This window comes from Saccostrea cucullata, unplaced genomic scaffold (genome assembly GCF_032062105.1).
Source record: "Saccostrea cucullata isolate Sc308-1 unplaced genomic scaffold, CSIRO_AGI_Scuc_v1 ctg50, whole genome shotgun sequence".
NCBI lineage: Eukaryota > Metazoa > Mollusca > Bivalvia > Ostreida > Ostreidae > Saccostrea > Saccostrea cuccullata.
Window position 1 is genome coordinate 49,429 of NW_026931583.1, and position 25,238 is coordinate 74,666.

The 25,238-nt window shown below is 35.3% G+C and overlaps 2 protein-coding genes across 2 annotated transcripts; one reads left to right on the forward strand and one right to left on the reverse strand.

The window, feature by feature from the left end:
- Nucleotides 1–3,958: 3,958 nt before the first annotated feature.
- LOC134233057 (macrophage mannose receptor 1-like) lies at nt 3,959–17,707 on the forward strand. Its single transcript, XM_062715052.1, has 7 exons — nt 3,959–4,004; nt 5,323–5,473; nt 9,350–9,579; nt 15,022–15,163; nt 15,359–15,594; nt 16,922–17,127; nt 17,482–17,707. The coding sequence occupies exons 1-7, from the start codon at nt 3,959–3,961 to the stop codon at nt 17,704–17,706; spliced, it is 1,236 nt and encodes a 411-aa protein (XP_062571036.1). The 3' UTR covers nt 17,707.
- A 3,922-nt stretch (nt 17,708–21,629) lies between these two features.
- On the reverse strand, nt 21,630–23,026 carry LOC134233070 (neuronal acetylcholine receptor subunit alpha-6-like). The gene has a single exon (XM_062715066.1). The coding sequence runs from the start codon at nt 22,920–22,922 to the stop codon at nt 21,720–21,722; it is 1,203 nt and encodes a 400-aa protein (XP_062571050.1). The 5' UTR covers nt 22,923–23,026; the 3' UTR covers nt 21,630–21,719.
- Between the last annotated feature and the right edge of the window lie 2,212 nt (nt 23,027–25,238).

Consider the following 25,238-nt stretch of genomic DNA (forward strand, 5'->3'; position numbering starts at 1 on the left):
CAAAGCCAAAGAATCCTTTGCCTTTAACAACTCTGAGTAAACGCTTAGTTCAGTCTAAGTCCTACCAAAAAGCACAATTGCGTATAGGTTATTCTGCGTATTTGTTTAATCTGAAACTGAAAGAATGGCAGAATGACGCACCATTTCCATGCCCAGTAACGATTGAAGGATTATAAACAGATATAAAATACGTTTTCCTACCCAGAAAAAAGTCCAATGACTGAAAGCCTGCTTACAAAAAGTACTGATTGTTCTCATAATCTCAGAATCTAACACATTTGAGGGTAAGAACCAGTACCAAAGGAATATGTGGAAATTCATCGGAAGCTTGGCATAAGTGTGCTAGATCCAACCAAACAAAACTAACGCTGCCGTTTGTGGAGGACCTGATTGACAAGCAAAGCGTTGCAAACGCCAGGACCCATTTTTCACAAGAGGTTGAAGAATGGATGAGACAAAATGGGTTTCAAAATTCAGCAGACTTGACTAAACTTATAAGAAACTGGTATGAGGCGAGTGACAATCTAGGAATGCCTGCAGCTAGCGCACTACTATCATTATATAGTGTCCATTCCTTGTTCATTCTGGTCGTTAAATTGTAAAAATTATACTTCTTAAAGTTTGAATTAGCCACATTGGAAAGTATAATCAGGTGTCATGACATATCTTTATTCTTCTATGACATCTGACTCTTTTTTTTTGTCTCGAAAGGGGCCAGGAGAACATTGCATGAAAAAATAATCCCTATTTCTAGGATATGCTGCCACCCCGCAAGGCACGGGAACAGCCACCCCGATCGTCGCATAGAGTTTGAAGCCTAAATTGGCTTAATTAGTAAAATATATTGACTTATGAAGAGTGATTGAAGTTAATTTCTATCGTATTATTTTATTAATGTTGAAAAATCAGAGAAAACCCCTTCTGATGTCACTTTTGAAACAGAATATTGTGTCAAATGTCAAAAGCGTTGATACCCCGAAAAGTGAGGAGGAGTGTTTGAGAAAACGGAGCAGTCTTATGGGTTGCTTTAAACGGTAAGAGGTAGATTAATATTTGCTCTCTTCTGTAGAATACAATTTTCTGATCTAACTCGTCTAAACATTTGTAAAAAATTGACATTTACTCATCGTAATGATCTTTTCGCCGCTTCGGTGCTGCCACCCCGAGTCACGCCCCACCGCCACCCCGAATGCACCGTTCTAACCGGTGACTAAGATACATAATTCAGTATATCGGTTTTTGTTATCGATGAACAATTTGGCCTTGGTTACTAAAACTAGAAATTTCTGGGAAATACTTTCAAAATGCTACTCCAAATACAGTTTTAGTCTGATTATAATATTATTTGGCATGCAAGTAGACTTCACTGAGATACATAATTATCAGTTTTGTGTTTTTGATTTTGATGATTGATGTTGCCATTGTAACAAAAATAGAAAATTCTGAAAAGTTTTATTAAAAGCTACTTCTACAGTTGTAAGTCTTATTGCATCTTTTTTTTTGTAAAGTTGAAAGTCCCAACTGCTACTTTTCTCTTCCCTTATTTTGAGTACAAACCAGTAGAGCTACAGTCTCGACAGAGACTTCTGGTTTATTTTTGGAAATAGATTACTCCAAGGTAAAATTTTTGCATGTACTTAAAATTCCCGTACTATTTTATAGCTTTATTACTCCACTTTGCGGGGCTTTGTTTTATTTCACAATGATTGATTAATCGTATATTGTTTAACGTCCCTCTCGGCAATTTTTCAATCATATAGAGACGCCACCACTTGCCGATGGAGAGTTGCAAATTTTGTCCTATACTCGGCACTCAGGGCCATTGAGCAGGGAAGGATCTCTTTCGTGCCAGCACCTACTGCGATACGGGACCTCGGTTTATATATATGGTCTCATCCGAAGGACCGGTCCCGCGACGTAAGGATCAGATCCTTACTCTGCGACTCTAGAGCAGACGCTCTGACCACTGTGCCACGTGGCCGACAAAATTATATAATGGCATTATGAAATAAACAGTCCGTGAAAGTATCAAAAATTTATTCAGTGGTGTAGGAGTTGCGGATGAAAGATGGTTTTTCAAGCCATTATTCAGTGATTTTCAAGTGGGGATATGATAATCCTATATTTTCTTACATATTAACCTTTAAATATTCTCATAAATATTTTCATATGAAAGATTGATTGTATATTGTTGCACGCCGAGTCGGCAAGTTTTAAGCCTTGTTTCGGCGAACGATATGAGAAACAAGCTAATTCAGAGAATTCGTGTCCCCCGCTTAGGGAAAAAGTCGGATCCCCCTCACTGAATTTGTAGAATTATTAAATGTATACATGTATACTGAAGCAAATAAAATACATGTATGTCAATATGCATATAAAGATTTGATTGCTTATTCTTTATTATGTGTATAGAAGATTCTTTTTATATGGAATATTTATCACACTGTAATGATGATTTTATAACCTCATAAATTTTTCATTTCACATTCTGAATACTATCATTTAGTAAAAAAAAAAAAAAAAGTATTTAAAAAAAGAAAGAAAAAGGATCCACCGAGATTCGATCCCGGAACCTCTCACATGTGAAGCGAGAGACATACCACTAGACCACGGAATCGCTTTACGTGAAGTGAAGTATATGCAGAACTGAAGTCACATTCATGTATATATTCATGTTCGGTATTCTCAAAATTTTACACAATCCATGGTGTTTGATTTATTTAGCCTTTATTAAACAGTTCTAATAGATGTAATAAGAACATAAAGTCAGCCGAGAACCTGTTTTGTACGCAATAACTCTCCTCATGCCCCTGTGCTAAAAATAGCGACATGTAATACTATAAATACTAATAAAACAAACGGGGCGGGGCACTTTGAGAGGGGTGAGAGAGGTCCTAGGGAGTTCTGATATAAAATTACATTGCATAAGCTCAAAATCTTCTTGAAATATCGCCCGGAAATGATAGTGTTACACACAGACAGAATGTATAAATTTACGACCTTGAACTTTGACCTTTTGACCTCAAAATCCATAGGGGTCTTCATTAGGCCACAGGGAGGTATGTAAAATTTCATTGCAATAGCTCAAATGGTTCTGGAGATATCGTGTGGAAACGAAAGTGTTATAACAGACAAAATTTGCTTATTTATGACCTTGACCTTTGACCTTTTGATCTCAAAATCAATAGGGGTCTTCTTTAGTCCATAGGGAGTTGCTATGCTAAATTTCATTGCAAAAGCTCAAAGGGTTCTCGAGATATCGTGTGGAAACGAAAGCTTTACAGACAGACAGAAAGACGGACGGACAAACCCAAATTAATATTCCCCACTTTTCAAGCGGGGGGACAAAAAACCGAGTAATTTTCTGCTAGAAATTACTTGCTACAAATCTAAAGTACAATCTTGTGATTTTTTCCGACTGAAAAAACTCAGGTCTACTTTTAAGTTTTCGAAAATATTTCATCATGGATCGAAGTTTCTTAACACCTCTATTATATTATTTTGTTTTTGGTATATTTATGCAGATATTATCCTTAAAAGAAAACAATTCTAAGGTCTTCGTTATTTAGCCTTGACACGTTGAGAGGGGGGCATAAAAAGTTATTCTTTTTAACTTTATATTGAAAAGTCGTGACATAATTGACTGTGCGACTATTTGAATGTTTGCAAGAAAAGAAATTTAAATATTGAATTAACGTATCTACAAAGTATATTCGCTCTATATTTTTGTTCTTTTTTATTGATTTTTGTTCATATATAGTAATAAAATGTGCGTTTTTAAATTGATTTTAACAAAATGTTATATTTAGAAGCTGATAACTATTTTACAAGAATTAATTAATTGGTTGGCTTCTTTGGTCCACTTTTTTATATTCATAAAGTTCAAAACAGATTCTCTTCCTTCTTTTAGCACCGGTCAAATTAGTCAAATTTCCGGAGACCATTTGACGTGGTCGACATGCCGTCCCTTCTTCTTATAGTTGCTGTATTGCAGACTTCTTTCGGTGAGATTCATGTTCAAAATATATGTATCATATACCGATTTTTTTTTTCAAAATTGGTTTTTATTTGTAGAAAATGGTTGGAAAAATAAATTAATTTTTTTTCTCACGAGATTTATAGCCAAAATCTATGTATCATATAATATTTTTTTTTCAAAATTTGGTTTTTATTTCTAGTATGTATTTCTAAGTATGCATTTCCTACGACATTTCTGACATTGTACACTCTTCCTTCGATTGTTTTCATGAATTTTGGAAATAAAAAGATCTCGCAATGGGTTAGATTTATCTAACATGAGCAATGGTAAAATTCTGTTTACTTTCTTTTCTTCAAAATCTTATTCATTTCTCTAAACTTATATGCAACTGCGATGTCAGGAATAGGAATATGGACTACCGTTGCAGGAAATCTGTTTAAACTTTACTTGGTGCTATTCGAACATAAAAGTAACCATTACTAGTCCTTTATTTGGATGTATGTACATGTTCTAATGGACATCTCTAAATACACGAAAACTAATAACACATATATGGAGCCCATACTTCTCTTTATCATAATAAATTGACAACTTTTCTTTTGAGTCTACATTTTTTAAAATTAATCTTATTTTACGGCTATTCAAAATTGATCAAGCCAGTTTATCAAATCTTATATTCAATAACATTTGTTTTTAAATAGACCGTTGGTACATTTAACGCGTGTTTCTATGAGGCATTTGTAAGAAAATAGGGTACCTTTCTGATAGAAATATATTTTTTTTTCTCTTTGTCAGAATTCTACAAAATGCTGTGATGATTAAATGTTTAGTTTCTTAACGATGGCTTTTAATGTAAGTTAAGCATTTTCAGATATCATGAGGCACATAACATCGATATTTTTTGTTGTCCTATTTTTCTTATAAATTATTGAATCTATCTGAAAAGTATACAGCTTGACAGATATTTTTTTCTACATATAAAATCATATCTCATATATTAGTTTTTCGGCAATATATGTAAAAAGCACAGTTTTCAAATCCGCTGTTATTTTCATCTTCTTGGCAGAGATCATCTGCTCAGTGTAGTGACGTATACTGAATGACCCTCGTATCCAACAAAACAATTTCTGTGAATATCAAGAACTGGTAAACTCTGTCAATAAATGTTGTCATTCCAGTGATTTTACAAAATGTTTTCAATGAAATATGTAGAGAAAAAAAAAATTTTCTTCACTTGCGGTACACATTTGTATATCTGCTAACTTTAAGGTAGATGAGCTAAAACACAAATTCCTTTACTTTTCAGCATTTAAATATTAGAATCATTTTATTATTGTAAACAGTTTCCGGGTTTTATTACGGATACGGCAGTGTTACACCGACCGATGCCAAAGCAGAATGTCAGGCACTCGGACTAAGGTTGGCCGTGCTGGAAACACTCACAGAATACGAGGAGGCCAAGGCATTTTTACTCAAATACGAGAACTTGTGGAGGTACGGGAAGTCTTGTAACATTGTCATATGTACAACTTTTAATCGCAAGTGTTTTTATAGATATGTTCTTAAATATTTTAGGGGAAAACCCCCAATTTATTACATACGAGGGGTGATCAAAAAGTTCGCAAACTAATTGAATAACTTCCATGAAAGAAACAATATTTGGTTTCAATGTTGATTATATTTTAAAATATTATACTTTCATGTAAATTACTTGAATCTGATTCGTCGAAAAACATTTGATAAAAAAACACTACTACCCGCTGAATAATAAAGCCACGCCCTCTTGCGTAGCAACAGTCAACATTGCTTGACGACGGATGGTATTACAAACAAGAGGCCCACGGGCCTTATAGGTCACCTGAGCATTATGCAACAACTTCCCAGTTACAGTGTATTGAATATGATTCTTGTTTTAAGCCAGATGCTATATGGCATTCACAATTTTGAAAGAGGCACCATTGATCATCATAACTACATTTAGCAGTTGCTTAGCTTGGTTACTGAATACCCATACGCAGGGTAGGGGAACAAAAATGCACAGTGACTCCAACTAATCAGTAATATTCAGCAATAATCAGTAGTGCCCCTAACAATGTGACATAAACCCCTGACATTAGGTCCACACATTGCACAAATTTTTAAAAGGCACCCTTAAAATTGCCTATCAAAAAATAAATAAATGTTTTATAAATACAAAGGAGCATATTTCAAACAATTAATTCATTTTCAGTATATACATGTAAGTAGAGCCCCCCCACCCCTGACCCTGGGGCCTTGAAATTCACAATTCTGCAAGATTAGGGCCCTTGCTCATCATAACTATATAGGTAGTTCATCTGCTTCATACCCAGAGACAGAGAAAAAATTTTCAAAGATTTAATGTATTTTCACTATATAATCAATAGAGCCCCACCCTAACACCAGAACCCCAGACCCTGGGGCCATAAAATTCTTAATTTTAGAAGAGGCATTCTTGCTCATCATAACTATGTACTTAGTTAGTTTATTTAATTCCCAGGAGCAGAGAAGAAGATTTTCAAAGAATTCATGTAGTTTTACTATATAATAAAATAGAGCCCCGCCCTAACACCAGAACCCCTGACCCTGGGACCATAAAATTCACAATTTTGGTTGAGGCACTCTTGCTCATCATAACTATGCACATAGTTTATTTAATATCTAGGAGCAGAGAAGAAGATTTTCAAAGAAATCATGTATTTTCACTATATAATCAATAGAGCCCCACCCCCCAACACCAGAACCATTGACCCTGGGGCCATAAAATTCACAATTTTAGTAAAGGCACTCTTGCTTATCATAACTATGTACTTAGTTGGTTTATTTAATACCTAGGAGCAGAGAAGATTTTCAAAGAAGTTATGTATTTTCACTATATATAATCAATAGAGCCCCACCCTAACACCAGAACCCCCGACCCTGGGGCCATAAAATTCACAATGTTGGTAGAGGCACTCTTGCTCATCATACTATGTACTTAGTTGGTTTATTTAATACTCAGGAGCAGAGAAGAAGATTTTCAAAGAAATAATGCATTTTCACTATATACTTATTTAGCCCCGCCCTAGCACTACAACCCCTGACCCCAGGGCCATGAATTTCACAATTTTAGTAGAGGACTCAATGCTGATTACAATCATGCAAATAGTTTGACTGCTTGATGTCCAGGAGTAAAGAAGAAGATTTTTAAAGATTGCATTAATTTTAGTGGTTTTGGCCCTACCCCTCAGGCCCCAGGGGGGCAGGGATCATGAAATTCATAATTTTTGTTCCCCTTCACCTATAGATGCTTTGTGCTAAATTTGGTTGAAATTGGTTCAGTGGTTGCAGAGAAGAAGCTGAAAATGTTCAAATGTTAACACACGACGCACGACGGACGAAAACAGATAGCAATACGTCACCTGAGTTGACCTAAAAATAGCGACTGCGCGGAATTTATGCGCGCACGGTTCACTGTAACATGTTTTTGTATAAAACATTCAGTATAATATAATAAATATTGCATGTAGTTGCGCGGAATTTATCGGTTGACGCGCACATGTAATATTTATATATCATCCTCTGATTTTAATAACATGTTTTTGTATAAAACATTCAAAAGTTGAAAGATTTTAATATATTTCTTTCCATGTGAGTTAATTTTTATGACAAGAACAGTTCATTTGTCATGTAGTTGATGAGTGTAACATTGATGAAAAAATTATTTTAAAACTATCAATATAAATTCTGACAGTGAGTTTTTCAATCCTAATACCCTCCGAAAACCATTGTCAACCGTGGTTCCCTTTTCTGCTTTACCTCGTATGTGAGGGGATTATCAAAAATCCTTACGCTAATGAAATTTTCTTATGAAGTTTTCAAAGTCATTACTACTAATGTTATTCTATATAGATAAAACTTCGTTTTATTTTTGTTGCTTTATTTAGCGTTTGTATTACTCAAAACATGCAATATTTATATATTAAAACACAAATCTTGTGTCTCGGGAGAGATTTTTATTCAAGGTGGATAGGGAACAGTAGCCTTCTTTTTATCATATTTAATATGTTTAAAATCAAAAGTAAACGATATCTTAGGTATTTAATAATTATATTATTGTTCAAATATTCAACTATTTTATAGAGTGAAAATTGGAGGTCTTTGATAGCAAATTGCTTAATTAAAAACACATATCTTTTCAAAATTGCTTTCATTGGGCAAAATGACAAGTATCATTTTTAACCATCTACCTTCCTTCACTCATTTATCATAGTAAACTGTGTACAAATTATTATATGATACTGCAGAGGGATATCTAAGATATACAATAAAATGTACAGTCGTTTGTAGAACGAGTTCGACTGAGACAACCATTATTCGTCACTAGTGACCTACATAGTGACGTCATTTTCAAATTGTGACGTCACAAACAGAGAAAAACTTTATTCAGCATATGCTATTTATAGAACTTGCGTATGGCTATGTGTGTACCGAATTTCATTCTAATCTGAATTGTGGTTTTGTAGATATAGAGATAGTTTGCGAACTTTCTGATCACCCCTCGTAAATTAAAATAGTCATTGTATTTGTAAAATAAGACCAATTAAGGAAGCTGTAAACTTTGTTTTTTTTAAATTTGCGAACATTATCTCATGTAGGTGTACAGGTTCGTATTGAGTTTATTCTCGACGGAAATTCAGAGCACTTTTCCCAGGATAAATGATTTCAGCCAAAATCACAGACGTGACAGAGACTGATGTAAACTTGATATTGTAAAAATAATACTTTAGACAAGCCCCTCTTTAGGAAAGATATACATTTTGATCGAGTGATCATAGAAGCTTTAATTCAAGACTCCTTTAAACATCTTTTTTTTTTCAAGAGTCGACCACGTGGCGCAGTGGTTAGAGTGTCTGCTCTAGAGTCGCGAAGTAAGGAGTCAATCCTTACGTCGCGGGTTCGAATCCGACAGTGGGAGAGAACGGTCCTTCGGATGATTACCGTATAAACCGAGGTCCCGTGTCGCAGTAGGTGCTGGCACGAAAAAGATCCATCCCTGCTCAATGGCCTTGAGTGCCGAGTATAGGACAAAATTTGCAGCTCTCCACCGGCAAGTGGTGGCGTCTCCATACTAGTGAAAAATTTTCGAGAGGGACGTTAAACAATATACAATCAATCAAACAATCTTTTTTTCAAGGAACAATGAACCTTTAAACTCCATTTACGATAAGTCGAAGGATCTGATTTCCGGGAAAACATTGTAAATGTTTCTCTTTTTTTAGTAAATGGAACAATGAACCTTTAAACTCCATTTACGATAAGTCGAAGGATCTGATTTCCGGGAAAACATTGTAAATGTTTCTCTTTTTTTAGTAAATCAAAGCACGTGTACATTGGACTCGAGCGCGACATAGCGGCAGCCACTGTCAGTTTTAAATGGATAGATGGGACCGCTCTTACTTACGCCACTTCCGGTACCTACCCATGGAAAGACACTGGCTCGCCGTCAACTGACGTCAGCAAGGCGTGTGTAAAACTGGAATGGTCCGAACTTAAATGGATAGACGTGTCTTGTACAAGTGAAGAAGACTTTCTTTGTGAAGGTAAGCGTTAAAAATCCGGAAAGCACATACTGTAAACCAACATTTATTAGCGTGCGAGAAATTTTCGCGAGAGCCTCGTCATCGCGGATATTTCTCGCCGCGAACTGGTCCTTAATGTCTCTCTGTCAATTAACAACAGATCTAAAAAAAAAAAAAAAGCTTGATCGCGAAAATTAATTGTCGCAAACTAGTTTATCCCCAGTATATCGCGAAATAAAGTCGCGTATAAAAGTTGGTTTGCAGTAGTAATGAACTCGTTTGTTTTGAATTTTCTATCATCCGACAAAAATTAACATCAAGCGAGTTTATTAGGCTGTAATGACGATGTAATGGGTTTTGGGATGTAAAATACATCCCTCCTTCGACCAGATGAATTACTGACCTTCCGGTCATCAATGTTTCATTAGTTTTTTTTTTTGTCAGACTCACTCTGACCAAGTCGCCCGTGTGGCGCAGTGGTCAGAGTACGAAGTACTTAAGGTGTTGATCCGTAGGTCACGGGTTCGAATCCCACTGTAGGACTAGGAGACCGGTTCTTCGGATAAGACCGTATAAACCGGGGTCCCGTGTTGTAGTAGGTGCTGGCCACATGAGTGAAAAATTCTCGAGAGGGATGATAAACAACATATAAAATCAATCACTCTGACCAACAATTATGAAAAATGTCCAGGATTAATAAACATTAAAATGTAAATGCATTATGGATATATGACCACAATAAAGTGTCTGTGCAATTAGTCCACTCAGCAGGGTTTTCAGATTTGTTATAATATAATTTTTAAAAAAAGGTTCAGAACACATTGCAGTCATGTAGACAATTTGCCTACAAATATGTCCATAAATAAAAAATTATTTTCAGTCGGTAGTTTTTCCTATACTTGTATTTTACAAATTTATTCCCACCACAGGGGGTGTTGCTAAAACGCGGAACGGAAAACGGAACGGAAAGCGGAACGGAACGGAAAACGGAATATATTATTTTGGATTAAATCACTTAAAATACAAAATTTATCATTTACACAATATATCTTGTACATATTCAATCCCCCACTATTAAATACAAATTGATTTTGTCATGCCCAGTCTCTTTTTAACGAAAATCGCTAACATAGCAGTCACCTAGAATCGAATTTGAAAGGGGGGATAAACGAACTTGAAAAAGTATTTGACAGGCAAAAACACGAAAAGAAACAATTGTTTGATTCGGGAGGGGGAATAAGTTCCAACTCCAGTCCAACATCTTTCAGTGCTATTTTTTTTACACTAACTTACTACAATAATTACATTCACAAAAAGTGTGAGGATGTCAACTTGAATATAGTAAAAAGGTTATGACTGGGGGGGGGGGGTCAAATATTTGATATCTAGATGGACCATGAAAAGAGAAATAAAATGTAAAAAAAAAATTATTAAGATTACGTTTGGGACAAACCTTTACGGCAAGCTCGAATAAACATCTCTTATACACACTGGTTGTAAAAAATTTTATTCAAAATAGAGTCGATTTCTATATATTTAAATTATGGATAGACAAAATTGGAAAACTTTCATGTTGTAGATATAATGCGGAATCTTAGCATTCGATGAAGTGAAATTTTGTTTGTTTGAGGTACATATGTGTGTATGTTTGGGGGTAGGCTAGGTGTATATGAATGGCCCCGTAAAAAATGAGTTTGTTTTCCCGCTCATCGGAAAGGTCTGAGAAGTTGTAATATGTATGCCCCCTTTTTGTGTCCAAAATATACATAAGTTTTAATAAATCAAATTTTAATGTGACTGTGGGCCCCTTCACAGACCCGAAACTGCCACTCCCCCTTTCATGATTCGCGAATTCGACACTGCGTGCATAATCTGATTATCATAACTAGTTCACAGACATTGACATTGGAAACAAATTGAGGGGGAGGGGGTCAGTAAAAATTTTCCAACCTACAACAAATTTGACAAGCCAAAAAAGGGGGATATGACCTTTGCCCGAACACGAAAATCGTATTTCGTGTGTGTGTGTGTGGGGGGGGGGGGGGGGTCGAATTTCTTTCAGTACCATTTTTTCCACGGAGGGTGTGTATGATTCATGAATATATAATAGTTTACAATAAATTTTAATCAGAAATGATTTTTACAACAAGAATATTGCTCTTTTATCTGATTTATATCGAATCTATGTTATTTGTTTGACAAAAATTTTCCGTTTTCCGTTCCGTTCCGCTTTCCGTTCCGTTTTCCGTTCCGCGTTTTAGCAACACCCCACCACAGGGACTGATCGAATCAATCGCCAGAGGTAAATGGATTTTATTAGTTCATTTAATTATTTGTTTAGGGTTGGGTGTTTCAATATGATAATGCAAACATATTTAATGCAAGATGTTCAGGAATGAAGAATTCTTATGGGTCAAGTGACCTGAAAAATAGACCGAGTTTTGACCATTAAAATAATGAAAACACAAATTCACTCGAGGACGTGAGAAAAGTCAGGTGGAATATGCTTTTTGTTTTATCTGTGCCTTTATTCACTCGAGGCAATGCAGGTCAGAGAGTGCAAGTTCAAACGGATATAACTTTTATCAAAAATTTAAATTATTGATCAATTATTTCGAATGGATCATTTACACGCATGAGGAGAAACAGAAACGAAGGAGTGCTAGACAAAAACGTACAACAGTTCTAGGTGGTATTAGAATAACAAAAGAAATATCAGTGACTTGTTCAAGTTAATGTAATTGCATATAAATGTAGGAGAAATCTTTCATACAGTGACTGAATTAGCCATTGTACACCTCTTTTTGTTTTGATTAGACAGATTGGGCGATAGACTTTGCTATTGTACAGTTGTACTCATATGGAAGTGGGGCCTCATTTTGTGAGCTCAGATCTCACTGTACACGTCATGTGCTTTCAAGTATTGGCAAAGTCCACGCCTTGTTTTACCGTTCTCGGTATGACTTCGTTCTTTAAAAAGGATTCTGTTTCGTTTCTGACTAATTAAACTTGTAGTATTCAAACTACACAGTATATTTGCTTGATTTTTTGTTGTATAATGTACTCAGGTACAGAAGACCAATAGTGCAAACCAAAAATAAATAAATAAAAAACTAAATTATTAAATAAAGAAAAACGAAATTATAATAAAGAAAAACGAAATTAATAATATAACGAAAAACGAAATTAATGTATAAAGAAAAACGAAATTATTAAGTAAAGAAAAACGAAATGATCTATTTAATAATTTCGTTTTTTTTTTTAATAATGTCGTTTTTTTTAATATATTAATTCCGTTTTTTTTATTTGATAATTTCGTTTCTGTTTATTTAATAATTTCGTTTTTCTTTATATATTAATTTCGTTTTCCTTTATTTGATAATTTCGTTTTTCTTTCTTTAACAATTTCTTTTTTTTTTAGGTCACCTGAGTCACTCAGGTGACCTATTGCTATCTGTTTTCGTCCGTCGTCGTCCGTCGTGCGTTAACATTTGAACATTTTCAACTTCTTCTCTAAAACCGCTCAACCAATTTCAACCAAATTTGGTATATAGCATCTATGGGTGAAGGGGAACAAAAATTGTAAATTTTACGGTCCCCGTCCCCCTGGGGCCTGAGGGGTGGGGCCAAAACCACTAAAATTAATGAAATCTTTAAAAATCTTCTTTTTTACTCCTGGACATCAAGCAGTCAAACTTTTGGCATGAATATAATGAGCATTGAGTCCTCTACCAAAATTGTGAAATTCATGGCCCCAGGGTCTGGGGTTCTAGTGCAAGGGCGGGGCTATATAGATTATATAGTGAAAATGCATTAAGTCTTTGAAAATCATCTTCTCTGCTCCTGGGTATCAAATAAACTAACTAAGTACATAGTTATGATGAGCAAGAGTGCCTCTACCAAAATTGTGAATTTTATGGCCCCAGGGGTTCTGATGTTAAGGTGGGGCTCTATTGATTATATAGTGAAAATACATTAAAGATCTTAAAATTTTCTTCTCTGCTCCTGGGTACTAAGCAGATGAACTACCTATATAGTTATGATGAGCATGGGCCTATCTTCCAGAATTGTGAACTTCAAGGCCCCAGGGTCAGGGGTACCATAGAGGGGGAAGGGGGCTCTATTTATATACGAAAATGAATGAATTGTTTGAAATCTGCTCCTTGGTATATTAATCAAACATTTTTGATAAGCAAGGGTGCCTTTTCAAAAATTGTGCAATGTGTGGACCCAGGGTCAGGGGTTCATGTGTGGTAGGGGCACTACTGATTATTGATGAATATTACTGATTAGTTGAATGCATTTTTGTTCCCCTACCCTGCCTATGGGTATTAAGTAACCAAACTAAGCAATTGCTAAGTGTATAGTTATGATGAGCAATGGTGCCTCTTTCAAAATTGTGAATGCCATAGCATCTAGCCTTAAACTTGAACCAAATTCAATCACGGGGAAGTTGTTGCATGATGCTCTGGTGACCTATAAGGCCCATGGGCCTCTTGTCTTTCTTTATTTTTGGTTTGCATTATTGGGCTTCCGTACTCAGGGGCTCTCGAGAATGTTTCACTCATATTGAGACGCCACCACGTACCAGTATATACTTATTATACTCGGCACTCAAGGCCATTAAGCAGTGAGGAATCTTTTTCGTGCCAGCACCTACTGTCACACGAGACCGCTTTATTCGGTCACATTCGAAGGACCGGTCTCCACGTCCCACATAGCTGCAGAACAGTAGCGATATGGTTTTATATATTATTAGTCTATGATCATAATGCTATAAAACCCGTAATGCAGAAAGGGCGCAATTTACGGCGCAAGATTTTTGCGCAATGTTTGGTAGAATTTCCCCCTTTCCAACATTGGTAAATCATTTATTATATAAACCTTGCCCTTCATAATTCTAGACACAATTTTTAAATAAATTTGTATATTTTATTCATCTCCCAATCCTTTATAGTTGTCTCTACAAGCGATAAACTCACTTTAATTGGAATTTTCTGCAACCCGACAATTCAAATCAAGGCAGTTTATCGCCAGTAGAGGCGACTACAAAGGGTTGAGAGGGAAAAAAACTCGTACAAATTGGGTTTAAAATGTGTCTGGAATTCGGGAAGGGGGGGAGGAAGTAGATGCGTAAACCAACCCAAACAGATTATACTCAAATAACTTGGCGAAGAGGTCATTCCAAAAATTAACTCAAAAGATTATTTTCATTTTTTAAGTATGCAAAAATGTACATAATCGAATAATTAAATCATAAATTTATATTCGAATATCAACAGATCGAATCATTCGAATGAATATTTAAAAATTCGGTTAAATCCATACACTCAATTTTATAATTGATTCCATCACATTGTGACTTCTTAAATCTTTGAAAAAAAATAAGCATAATAGATACATGTACGAGATTAATCCATCCTTTATATGTGTTAATCTATGATGATAACATTTTTCCCACAGGTTTCCATTTAGGAACAACTAGTATTACGTGGAGTAGTGCCAAATCAGCCTGTGAGGGGAATGGGATGAAACTCGCCTCACTTACAACCCAAGCAAAGAGCGAAGCTGCAAGTCGTTATATTAACATCAAACGAGCTCAAGAGTATGTTCATTCAAATATACACGAATTGTAATATCTTCTCAACAATTAATTTCAACATTCATTAGTGACAAAAGACTATAAAATGTATTTCGTTATTGGTCAATGACACCTGTGTATTTAACAAGACTTCTATACACAAAAGTTAGCAACTAATACTTGCACATACTTAAAAGCGTTTTCCGCCATTATCTTCAGTGGTTCAGCATACGAGAAGGTGTGGTATGGGCTGAAATGTAATTCGGGATCGACATACATCCACGAGGACGGATCAGCCCTGTCCTATGGTTCTACTTACAACACGGTGCCCTGGAATTCCGGAGATCCGGATGGCTGTATGTGTGGTCGTCTGAAGCGTTACGATTCCGCCAGCGATGCTCCATATAAATGGACGGACAAGGAATGTGGTGAAACATTCCCTTACCTCTGTCAAGGTAAAAAATCCAAAAAGGTCAAATGCTACGAAATTATTGAATTGTACATTGTTTGTTTGTTGTTTAATGTCTCGCTCGACCTTCAACTCGACATTTAGATATATCGACGACGTATTGTCAATTAACAATTTTTCATTTCCATTCTTCTGTCGATACGACATTCTGGTGAGCTTGGGATAAAGATACCACAAAGTCTGACATATCTGTTTCATACTTGGATATTTTACTTGAAAAAGACGTTTATGGTAATCTTACACCCAAGCTATATGATAAACGTGATGATTTTAACTTTTCTATCGTCAACTTCCCTTACTTATACAGCAATATGCCTTCATCACCTGCATACAGAGTCTATGTACTTCAGTTGATTCGATACGCGAGAACATGCTCTACATATGAATAATTTCTAAAACGAGGTAAATTATTGACAAACATGTTTATGAAACAAGAATATCAGCAACCTCGTTTAAAGTCATCATTTCGTAAGTTCCATTGTCGATACAATTTTGACCTTGTAAGCAAATTTATCATTATCAGGGTCGATCATTAAAATTTTTTCTCAAGAACCACTGGGCCAGAAAAGCTGAAACTTATTTGGAAGCATCCTGAGGTAGTATAGATTCTAAATTGTTCAAATCATGACCCCCGGGGGAAGGGCGGGGCCACAATAGGGAATCTTCTTCTCAAGAACAATAGGGAATCTTCTTCTCAAGAACAATTGGACTAAAAAAGCTGAAACTTGTGTGGAAGTATTCTGGGGTAGTGTAGATTCTAAGTTGTTTGAATCATGACCAATTTAGATTGTCAAGGTCAAGATAGGTATTACAAAGCGGGAAATCTACTAAATGAAAGAACAGCCAAAGTTAGTCAGGTGAGCGATGTGGCCCATGGGCCTCTTGCTTTTCAATTTGATCTTAAGGTAATAATACAGCTTAAAATGGTCATTCAAAAGGTGAATCATTTATCATGATGGAATTGATAGAACATTATGCTAAAGTATTCACCATCAGGAAAAAAACATACTGTACAATATTTATCCATATTGAAACATTTTTTTGTTCGTTAAATTATCAATTGTGTGGCGCAATAAAGAGAGCGAACGTCTCACTGGTCTTAATGGAGACTGCCACTTATGCTTATTGCTTTTCATTACTTTGATTATATAGTCGTTGCATTTGGCGGAAAGTCACAGATAAATATATAGAAATCTTTTTCTTAGTATGTTGGAAGTTTGATACGTAGCCTAACGTAGGTAGGATTACAATAACTGAGAAAATGCAGAAGTATGTTATCGTATCAAACCCATTAAGGACCGTTTATTCCTTAGATCAATTTACAATACAAAGTACCACTCCTACTACCACCACCACTACCACCACCACCACTCCTACTCCTACCACCACTACAACTATTACCACTACCACCACCACTTCTCCCCCTACCACCTCGAATACAGAACCACCCACCACCACCAAACCATGGTGGTTCGTCGAGTACAGTCAAGATGGAAAGGCCATAGGGAAAAATGGAAAGGTATCGTATTACTGATGAATGAATAATAATCTATATTTTGCCGACATTAAAATTGATTCCGTCCGCCGTTTGTGATAACAATGTAGGAAGAAGTATTTATTCCGTTTATAGTTTGAGCCCGTCAATGAATTAAGTCTTATATTATGAAACTGATCCTATAGGACACAATCATTAATTGATCATCATTCATGAAATTAAAGAGAGAGCTGAGCTTTTGACACCGCTTATTTCCACTACCGAGATTTTAGGGTCCTTTAAGCAAATTGTACGACTTTATACTCGAGTTCGATGTCTATTCAGATCATCCTAAATGTATGACTACGTATGAAACGTTAAATCATTTTATCATTGCAGACGTTTGAGGAGTCGGTGCCTCCTGCTCGGTTCGGTATTATCGGGATCGCCGTGGGGTTGTGTACGTTTGGTGTAATAATGGCGCTGATCTGCATGCTGTGGAATTGCTGCATCAGAAACAAGGCTGACTTTGTTGACACGGAGAATGACGAGGAAGAAAAACCTAAACCGATCATGTTTAGCCCCACCTCTGTCAAACCTCACGGCATTCAGTACATTGCTTGAAATGGATTGAGAAATATATCAGGGACCTCCCTGGAAATATTGCTAACTCTTGACAGCAAAGAACTGGTGTTCTTAATCTTTAGTATTGTAGTCATAATGGAGATGGGATTTGTCCGTCCCTTTTGGTCTGCAATTAAAAGGATGAAGTGAAAAAGTGTTGTTGTTTTTTTCCTCCAAGATAACAATTGAAAAAAGTACTGAACAGATATAGGGTATGCGTTAAGACAAGTTTGGTTTAAAAGAAAGTATCCGTCAAAGGTGCTTCCTCTACTTGTGTTTTGTACTTGCTCTTTTTGATGAAATTTCCGTGTATATAACGTATATATCAATGTTTTAATATGTGTGTAATACAAATGCTACTCAAAGAGAGGATATTTTAAATGACGAATATTTTTGAAAGTATCGCAACAGACAAACGATTAAAAAAAATAATCTCAAATTTGTGATATATTAATTCTTTTTTAAAGTTATTCAAAGACGAAAAAGAAGAGTGAAGATTTCTTTTTTGTGCGAAAAAAGTTGGCGTAGAATAAAAAATGACATTTCTTTTAAATTTTAGTAAAATAGAAAAGAATGACAGGTTGCCATATTCTAGTTGCCCGCTTGGTGCAGTGGTAAGAAAGTCTGCTCTAAAGTCGCGGAGTAAGGAGTTGATCCTTAAACTAACGTTGCGGGTTCGAATCCACTGCGGGACGTACGTGGTGACCGGCCCATGTCGCAGTAGGTGTCTGTATGAAAAAGATACTTTACTGCTTAATTGTCCTGATTGCCAAGTTTAGGACAAAATAAGCAGCTCTACACCGGCAAGTGGTGGCGTCTCCATATGAGTGAAAAATTTTCTAAAGGAACATTAAACAATAAACGTATGGATCTAACGAAAAAGACGGTTATTGACCCTTGAACTCTACTAGTTCTGTATAATGGGGGCATAAAGAGCTATTTTTACATTGGTGGCTACATTTTATTTTGGTAACTTTTACTGCGATTAGAATGAAGTATAAATACATACATGCATAAAAAGTGATTCATGAATTATTTTTAATAAGTAAAAATAGAAGTTTCTTAATTAAATTATGCCATCAAAATTTATCTGGGTTGTTAGGGCCTTATAGTAGTTAAAATAAATAGTTAAAATACATATATATTATGACATTTCCATCGCTAAATACATTTTTTAAAAGATAATCAAAACACAAATTTTATGTAAATTTATTAAATGGATGAGTGGCATTATCCATCTAAATTGTGTATGCATTAAAAAAGATACAGATTAGTGTCAGTCTGGCGGATTCCCTTTAATGTGTGCATTAAATACTGCTGGCATTGATTGATCCTAGTCCTTAAAGACATAACACCTTTGAATTTAATATACGTAAGTAAGGTTTACATGTATATTGAGTAATACTTGAAATAGCATTTGAAAGGGCTCCTAGACGTGAGTCACAAAGACAATTTTCGAAACACGAAAACTGAAAGCCAGTTGAAGGTCACTGAATGACGGAACTCATTTGCAGACGTAAGTTTTTCGATGACTATTTATTTCACTGAATGGTGTAGTTTTATGATGTGTCTTCTGACCAATTAAATTTCATATAATGGCAATTAAACGAATGAGGAGCGCAGGTAAAACATGTCCCTTAAGAGAGTTTCCACCCAAAGAATGCCCACAATGATGTGACGAGGGTTGAAACCATTTGCTTTCAAAGGAAATTGAAGGGCAATTGCTAGCCCACCAGCACTTTTCCACCACACCATGGAATAGAACAGTGTCTTTTCGGGTGTATTATTATCTATTTTTTTTTAGTTATTTGAAATCAAAGCTTTTTTTTCAATTGCAACATGACTACGTTTTTTGGTCCAGATCTTCCAACAATCTGTCGCAACATAGGTACCTAATGGACCCCGTTGTTAGCAGACGTATTTCTGTATTTATATGAAGTACAATTTGTTCAAAATCTTGTACTAGATGAGAAGAAAATACTTATTTTGATCTTCGACATGTAGATATATCGACGACGTATAATCAATTAAAAATTAGTTACTTCCATTCATATGTCAATGCAAAATACCCTTGTGAGCTTGAAATAAAAATACCAGATAGTCTTTCAAATTTGTTTCACAATTGGATATTTTACTAGACAAGAGACCCACGGGCCTTATAGGTCACCTGACTATCATGTAACAACTTTCCATTAATTGAATTTGGTTTGTGTTTTAAACAAAAGCCATGAAATTCACAATTTTGAAAGAGGCAGCTTTATTCAAAATAAGCATGGTTAATTTATTTAATACCCAGGAGCAGAGAAGATTTTTAAAAGAATTGATGCATTTTCACTATATAATCAAAAGAGCCCCGCCCTAACACCAGATCCCCTGACTCAGGGGCCATAAAATTCACAATTTTGAAAGAGGCATTCTCGCTCATTATAACTATGTACTTATTTTGTTTCTTTAATACCCAAGAGCAGAGAAGATTTTCAAAGAATTAATGCATTTTTACTACATATTCAATAGAGCCCCGCCCTAACACCAGAACCCCTGACCCAGGGGTCATGAGATTCACAATTTTGAAAGAGGCAGTCTTTTTCAACATAACTATGCACTTGGTTAATTTATTTAATGCCCAGGAACAGAGAAGATTTTCAAAGAAATAATGCATTTTCACTATATAATCTATTTAGCCCTACCCTAGCACTAGAACCCCTGACCCTGGGGCCATGAATTTCACAATTTCGGTAGAGGACTTAATGCTGATTTCAATCATGCCAACAGTTTGACTGCTTGATGTCCAGGAGTAAAGAAGAAGATTTTAAAAGATTGCATTTATTTTAGTGGTTTTGGACCCATCCCTCAGACCGAAGGGGGAGGGGAAGGGAACATGTAATTCACAATTTTTGTTCCCCTTTACTCACAGATGCTTTGTGCCAAAAATTGGTTGAAATTGGTTGAGCGGTTGCAGAGAAGAAGATGAAAATGTTCAAATATTAACGCACGGCGCACGACACGACGCCGGAAAAAAACGGATAGCAATAGGTCACCTGAGTTTACTCAGGTGACCTAAAGAAGGGCGTTAATGGTAACCTATTATTAAAGGTTTATGATTAGGCCTAACGTTATGACTTCAATTTTTCAATCGTTAACTTCCCGTAATACCTGTGCAACAATTTGAATATACATGTATCCTTATCACCTGCATATGAAGTTTGTCTCGCAGTTATTTCGATACGCAAGAGTATCCTCTATATAAACAATTTCTAAAAAGAGGCAAGCTTTAGGCAAAAAATCAAATTAGAAACAATATAAGCACAGTCTCGTTTAAAGTAATCATTTTGCAAGTTCTACTGTCGATACAATGACCTTGTCAGCAAATACAATCTGTCATTAAGACAAACGTTGACTGAAGTTTTTCATACTTATTTTAAAGCAATTATTTCTACAATGTTGACGGTATTTCCTGTTATTTTCCGATCATGACAAGGAGCGCACGGCTGGTATGACCGATCGGTAGGAAATGCCATTCCTTCATGGTACCCGATCCAACCTCTGATGTTTTAGAGGTCCGTGTTTGCTCCTATTTTGTGTTGTTTGAATGGACTTTTAGTTCCACATGTTTGGTAACAATACGTTAATTGACAATATCTCTCTTTCCCTCTATCTTTTCGATTTGGTTAGATGCATGTTTAATACCATATCTAATCTGCAACTCTCAAGAAATGTTTAAATGAGGATTTCGAAAGAAAACTCACTGGTTGTTGAAAATATATGTGCGGGTATTTACTGCACTATTCTTCCTTTAAAATAAAGTTAAATAATGTACCAATAAATCAAGAGAAAATAATTTTTATTTCATTTTACTTTTCATGTGCAAGACTAATAAAAACATTTTTTTTCAACTTGTCTACAAGTTCCTATCAAGTGGGTTGATAGATTTTGCACCAAATATTTAATATATAGATACAACAATTTAACATAAAAAGAAACTGCTTCTACATAAACATGTAGTTTGTTAGAAGTCATAAGACCATGGCGAAATAGATGAGAAATTGAAGTCCATACAGAGACAATGAGGAGATGAAGCAGCGTCTATCGAAGGCTTTCGCTACATCTTTCCACGAGCAGGATATTGCTTCGTCGTCCCTGGACTCCTCTTTAGAAGCAACCCGTATCGTACTTCCGGTTGAATAATCTTCATCAATTTTGTTTGTTTTTAAGCAAAGAGAAATCCTCAACCACTTTGGCACAGGTTTCGATTCTTCAAAAATGTGAAAATTTGAACTGAGAATTACACATAACGTAACAATTACTCCTAAAGAAACATAACCGAATAGGAGGAAGCCCAGTATAGATATGTTTGGTTCAGAGGACTCCGGAAGTTTATCTTGAATAATTGTCAGGAAAACCACACTGGCAAGGAGAACTGTCACAGAAAAACCTACTCGCTCACCTGAATCATTCGGAAGCATGAAAACAAATGACTGTAAAATTGCCACTATTGTCATTGGTAAGACAAGGCCAGCTATGTAGTATGTAAACCTCCGCTTTAGGTACAGTCCTATTGTAACTCCAGTCAGAGCACTGGTTATATGAGAATACGCTGTCGTGTCCTCGATATCCCATAATCCACTTTCTTGATATTGTGTTAGAATAACCTTGGAGTTTGTAAAGGTTATATTCATCCATTCTTCTCCATAACCGTAGGAAACAAATTGGAGGGAGCAGTACTGTCTATCGAAAGGGTAATTTGTGACGTCTGCGTCACAAATGACTTCAAAAGATTGCATGGTTGTCCATATGCAGGATCCGTCATAATACAGATATACTTTAACAAGATCACTTCCCAATCCATATATGTCTTCAAAGGGATTCGTGATCACTAAATTCGGTAGCCATATCTTGTCCTGAGACATAAGGGTTCTAGTTATATTGTTATAGTTAGAAGGATCCCATGCTAGTCGTTCATCTCGCCATGAGGTCACAAACACACCATTAACCGTAAATTTGCTGGTTGCCTCGTCAAATTCTTTTAGTGCAAAAAGATAAAAAGACATGGACACGTTCAGTGGATAGTTCCGATCATTTCCAGCACGGAGTTCTTTGTTGTAGTTCGTAAAAAGGTCCTTGAAAAGAAGATCCTCGTCGGTCACATTGTAAGAATACGTGGAGTAAACAATACACAAACACGTAAGTAATCTTGTGTAGAAACAAATGTTCCCCATTGCACAACACTCTTGATTTGACCAAATCTTCTGAACTCGACTTATTCAGTCGATAACTTAATCAGTTGAACCTAATTCCCCCTGTTCTTTCAGTTCTATTTAAGTGTTGGGGCCGTGAAAAATCTCGGGTATAATGGAAACAGTAATTACTGGTAAAACTATTTTCAATATTAATGTCCTTTAAGTATTAGCCCTTATGTAAATACTTTAAAGAGCTTACAATGTACGGGCTTAAATGATTAAAAGAGATGGAATCAGAATCCTACTGTATCCTTTTAGTCTATATTCAATCACTTCTAACATTTATACACATTTCCAGTTAATTTGTTAAATGAACGCGCTAAGTCAATTATTTACAAACAGAATGTATTAATGAGTATCATTGTTTGGACTGAAAATCGTTTCTCACGTGGATGATCTTGTAGTACTAGTATGACATTAAATATGCAGAGGAATTAGTAGAATACTTTAAAGCTACTGGTCGATTTTAGGTGCGTCCTTGCAATCAATTGTATTGAAAATGAAATGTATTCCATTCGTTCGGGAGCAATTAACGGCCCCTTTTCTCGATCACAGCACAATGAATTCTGAAATTGACACACTAACGTGGAAACGTTTAATGCGTGCACTCATAATAAATATTTTTCTTGTTCAAAGCTAGCACGGTAGTTTATTTAATGCTATCGTTTTTACCAGGTAAATTATACCCCTTGTCGAGATTAAGTAGCAATGTATATGAATTGTATGAATTGAAGTGTATATGAATTTTTATAAATTTGGAAGATCAGTTTGGAGAAGTACACATTTTACTTTTCCCCTGATCAGAACCAAATAGATGAATAGCTTTTTATAAAATGACTTGAAATCTAGCACGGAAGTTTTTATGTATTTTATTTTCATGTAATATTTTATTTAAGTAATTTTTATTTTTGAAAAATTTGAAACGCCGAATCTTTAAAAATAATTACAATAATTACATTATTAATAAACGAATATTACACTTACCAACTCTTAATGGTGTTTTCTAATATATGTAGTCCACAAATTTTCATCTTTTGAATACACTACCACAGATTTATTTCACAAAAAAATATGACCATTTTTTAATCTTGAGGTTTGTTTTAATTATTTCTTTACTTCTTATACTGTAAGTCACAAATTGTTCATTTTGCAACGTAAGTACATGAGTTTGTCAGCTCGCAAAAATTTTATTCTCGCGAATATTTGTATTACATGTATAAAGGATTACAGTATAAACAATAGAAACTAAGGCTTGCTGAAATTTTGTCTCGCTAATTAAAGAAAAAATAATAGAAAACTTGCAAAAATAAGGTGTCACGAAGATATAGTTGTCTACACCATTGCCTTAACTATATGAAGTACCTCTGATAAGATTTCTAGCATTTAATTGCACTTATTTTACTAAATTATTAAGTACTATAATTGATTTTTTTTCATTAACCATAGACCTAATTTATGGATAATTAACGGTCAATCCATACATAACTCTCGGATTTCATCTATAAGCTATTAACTGCGATATCAAACTATTTACACAGTAAAATCACAATGCGTCCTTATTCAAAACAATGAGTGAAGAAGAATTATAATGCACAGTTCATTCAATAGACCCCAGTAATTTACCTCAAGGTGCTGGAAGTAGCTACTAGTATTTGCGATATTTTTCTCTTGGTCGTTGGCCTCAGGCAATTCGGTCACGTTAATTAGTTTTCAATATCGTTGGAAAAATATTCAGAACAACAAAGGGACCGGACATTAAAGTACTATCATGTCATTGTAAAAAATAATATAATGCGACTATAAGCATCGGCCCTATTTGGATTCCACATTAGATGCATAATATGAATAAAGTGAAAAATACTACATATTTAATGAACAGCAAAAATGTTGCATTTAATTTTGGAAAAAAATTGGCATTGCTTCTTCACCTTAAGGACCGCTGGTATAATAAAAAAAACATATCCTAACTGCATAGTAAAATGAAAAACTCTTGATATTACAATAAAAATAATATAAAAAGTGAGCACGATAAATGAAAGTCCCGGCTTTTTGATATCATTCATTTGACAGTTGCTTTTACAATAAAAATGGAACTCGTAAATTTGCTTACCTTGTCATTGGTCATTTGCAAAATTATTTTGTTAAAAAACATTCTGATTATACAAACAAGTACTCTGAAGTTGTCATCAAAAAGATGCTTTAGTTTCTTATTGACAATATCTATGGCTTTATTGGTGACAAAGTCTTTCAACAATCTATTGGAATTCCCATGGATACCAATTGCGCCCCGTTATT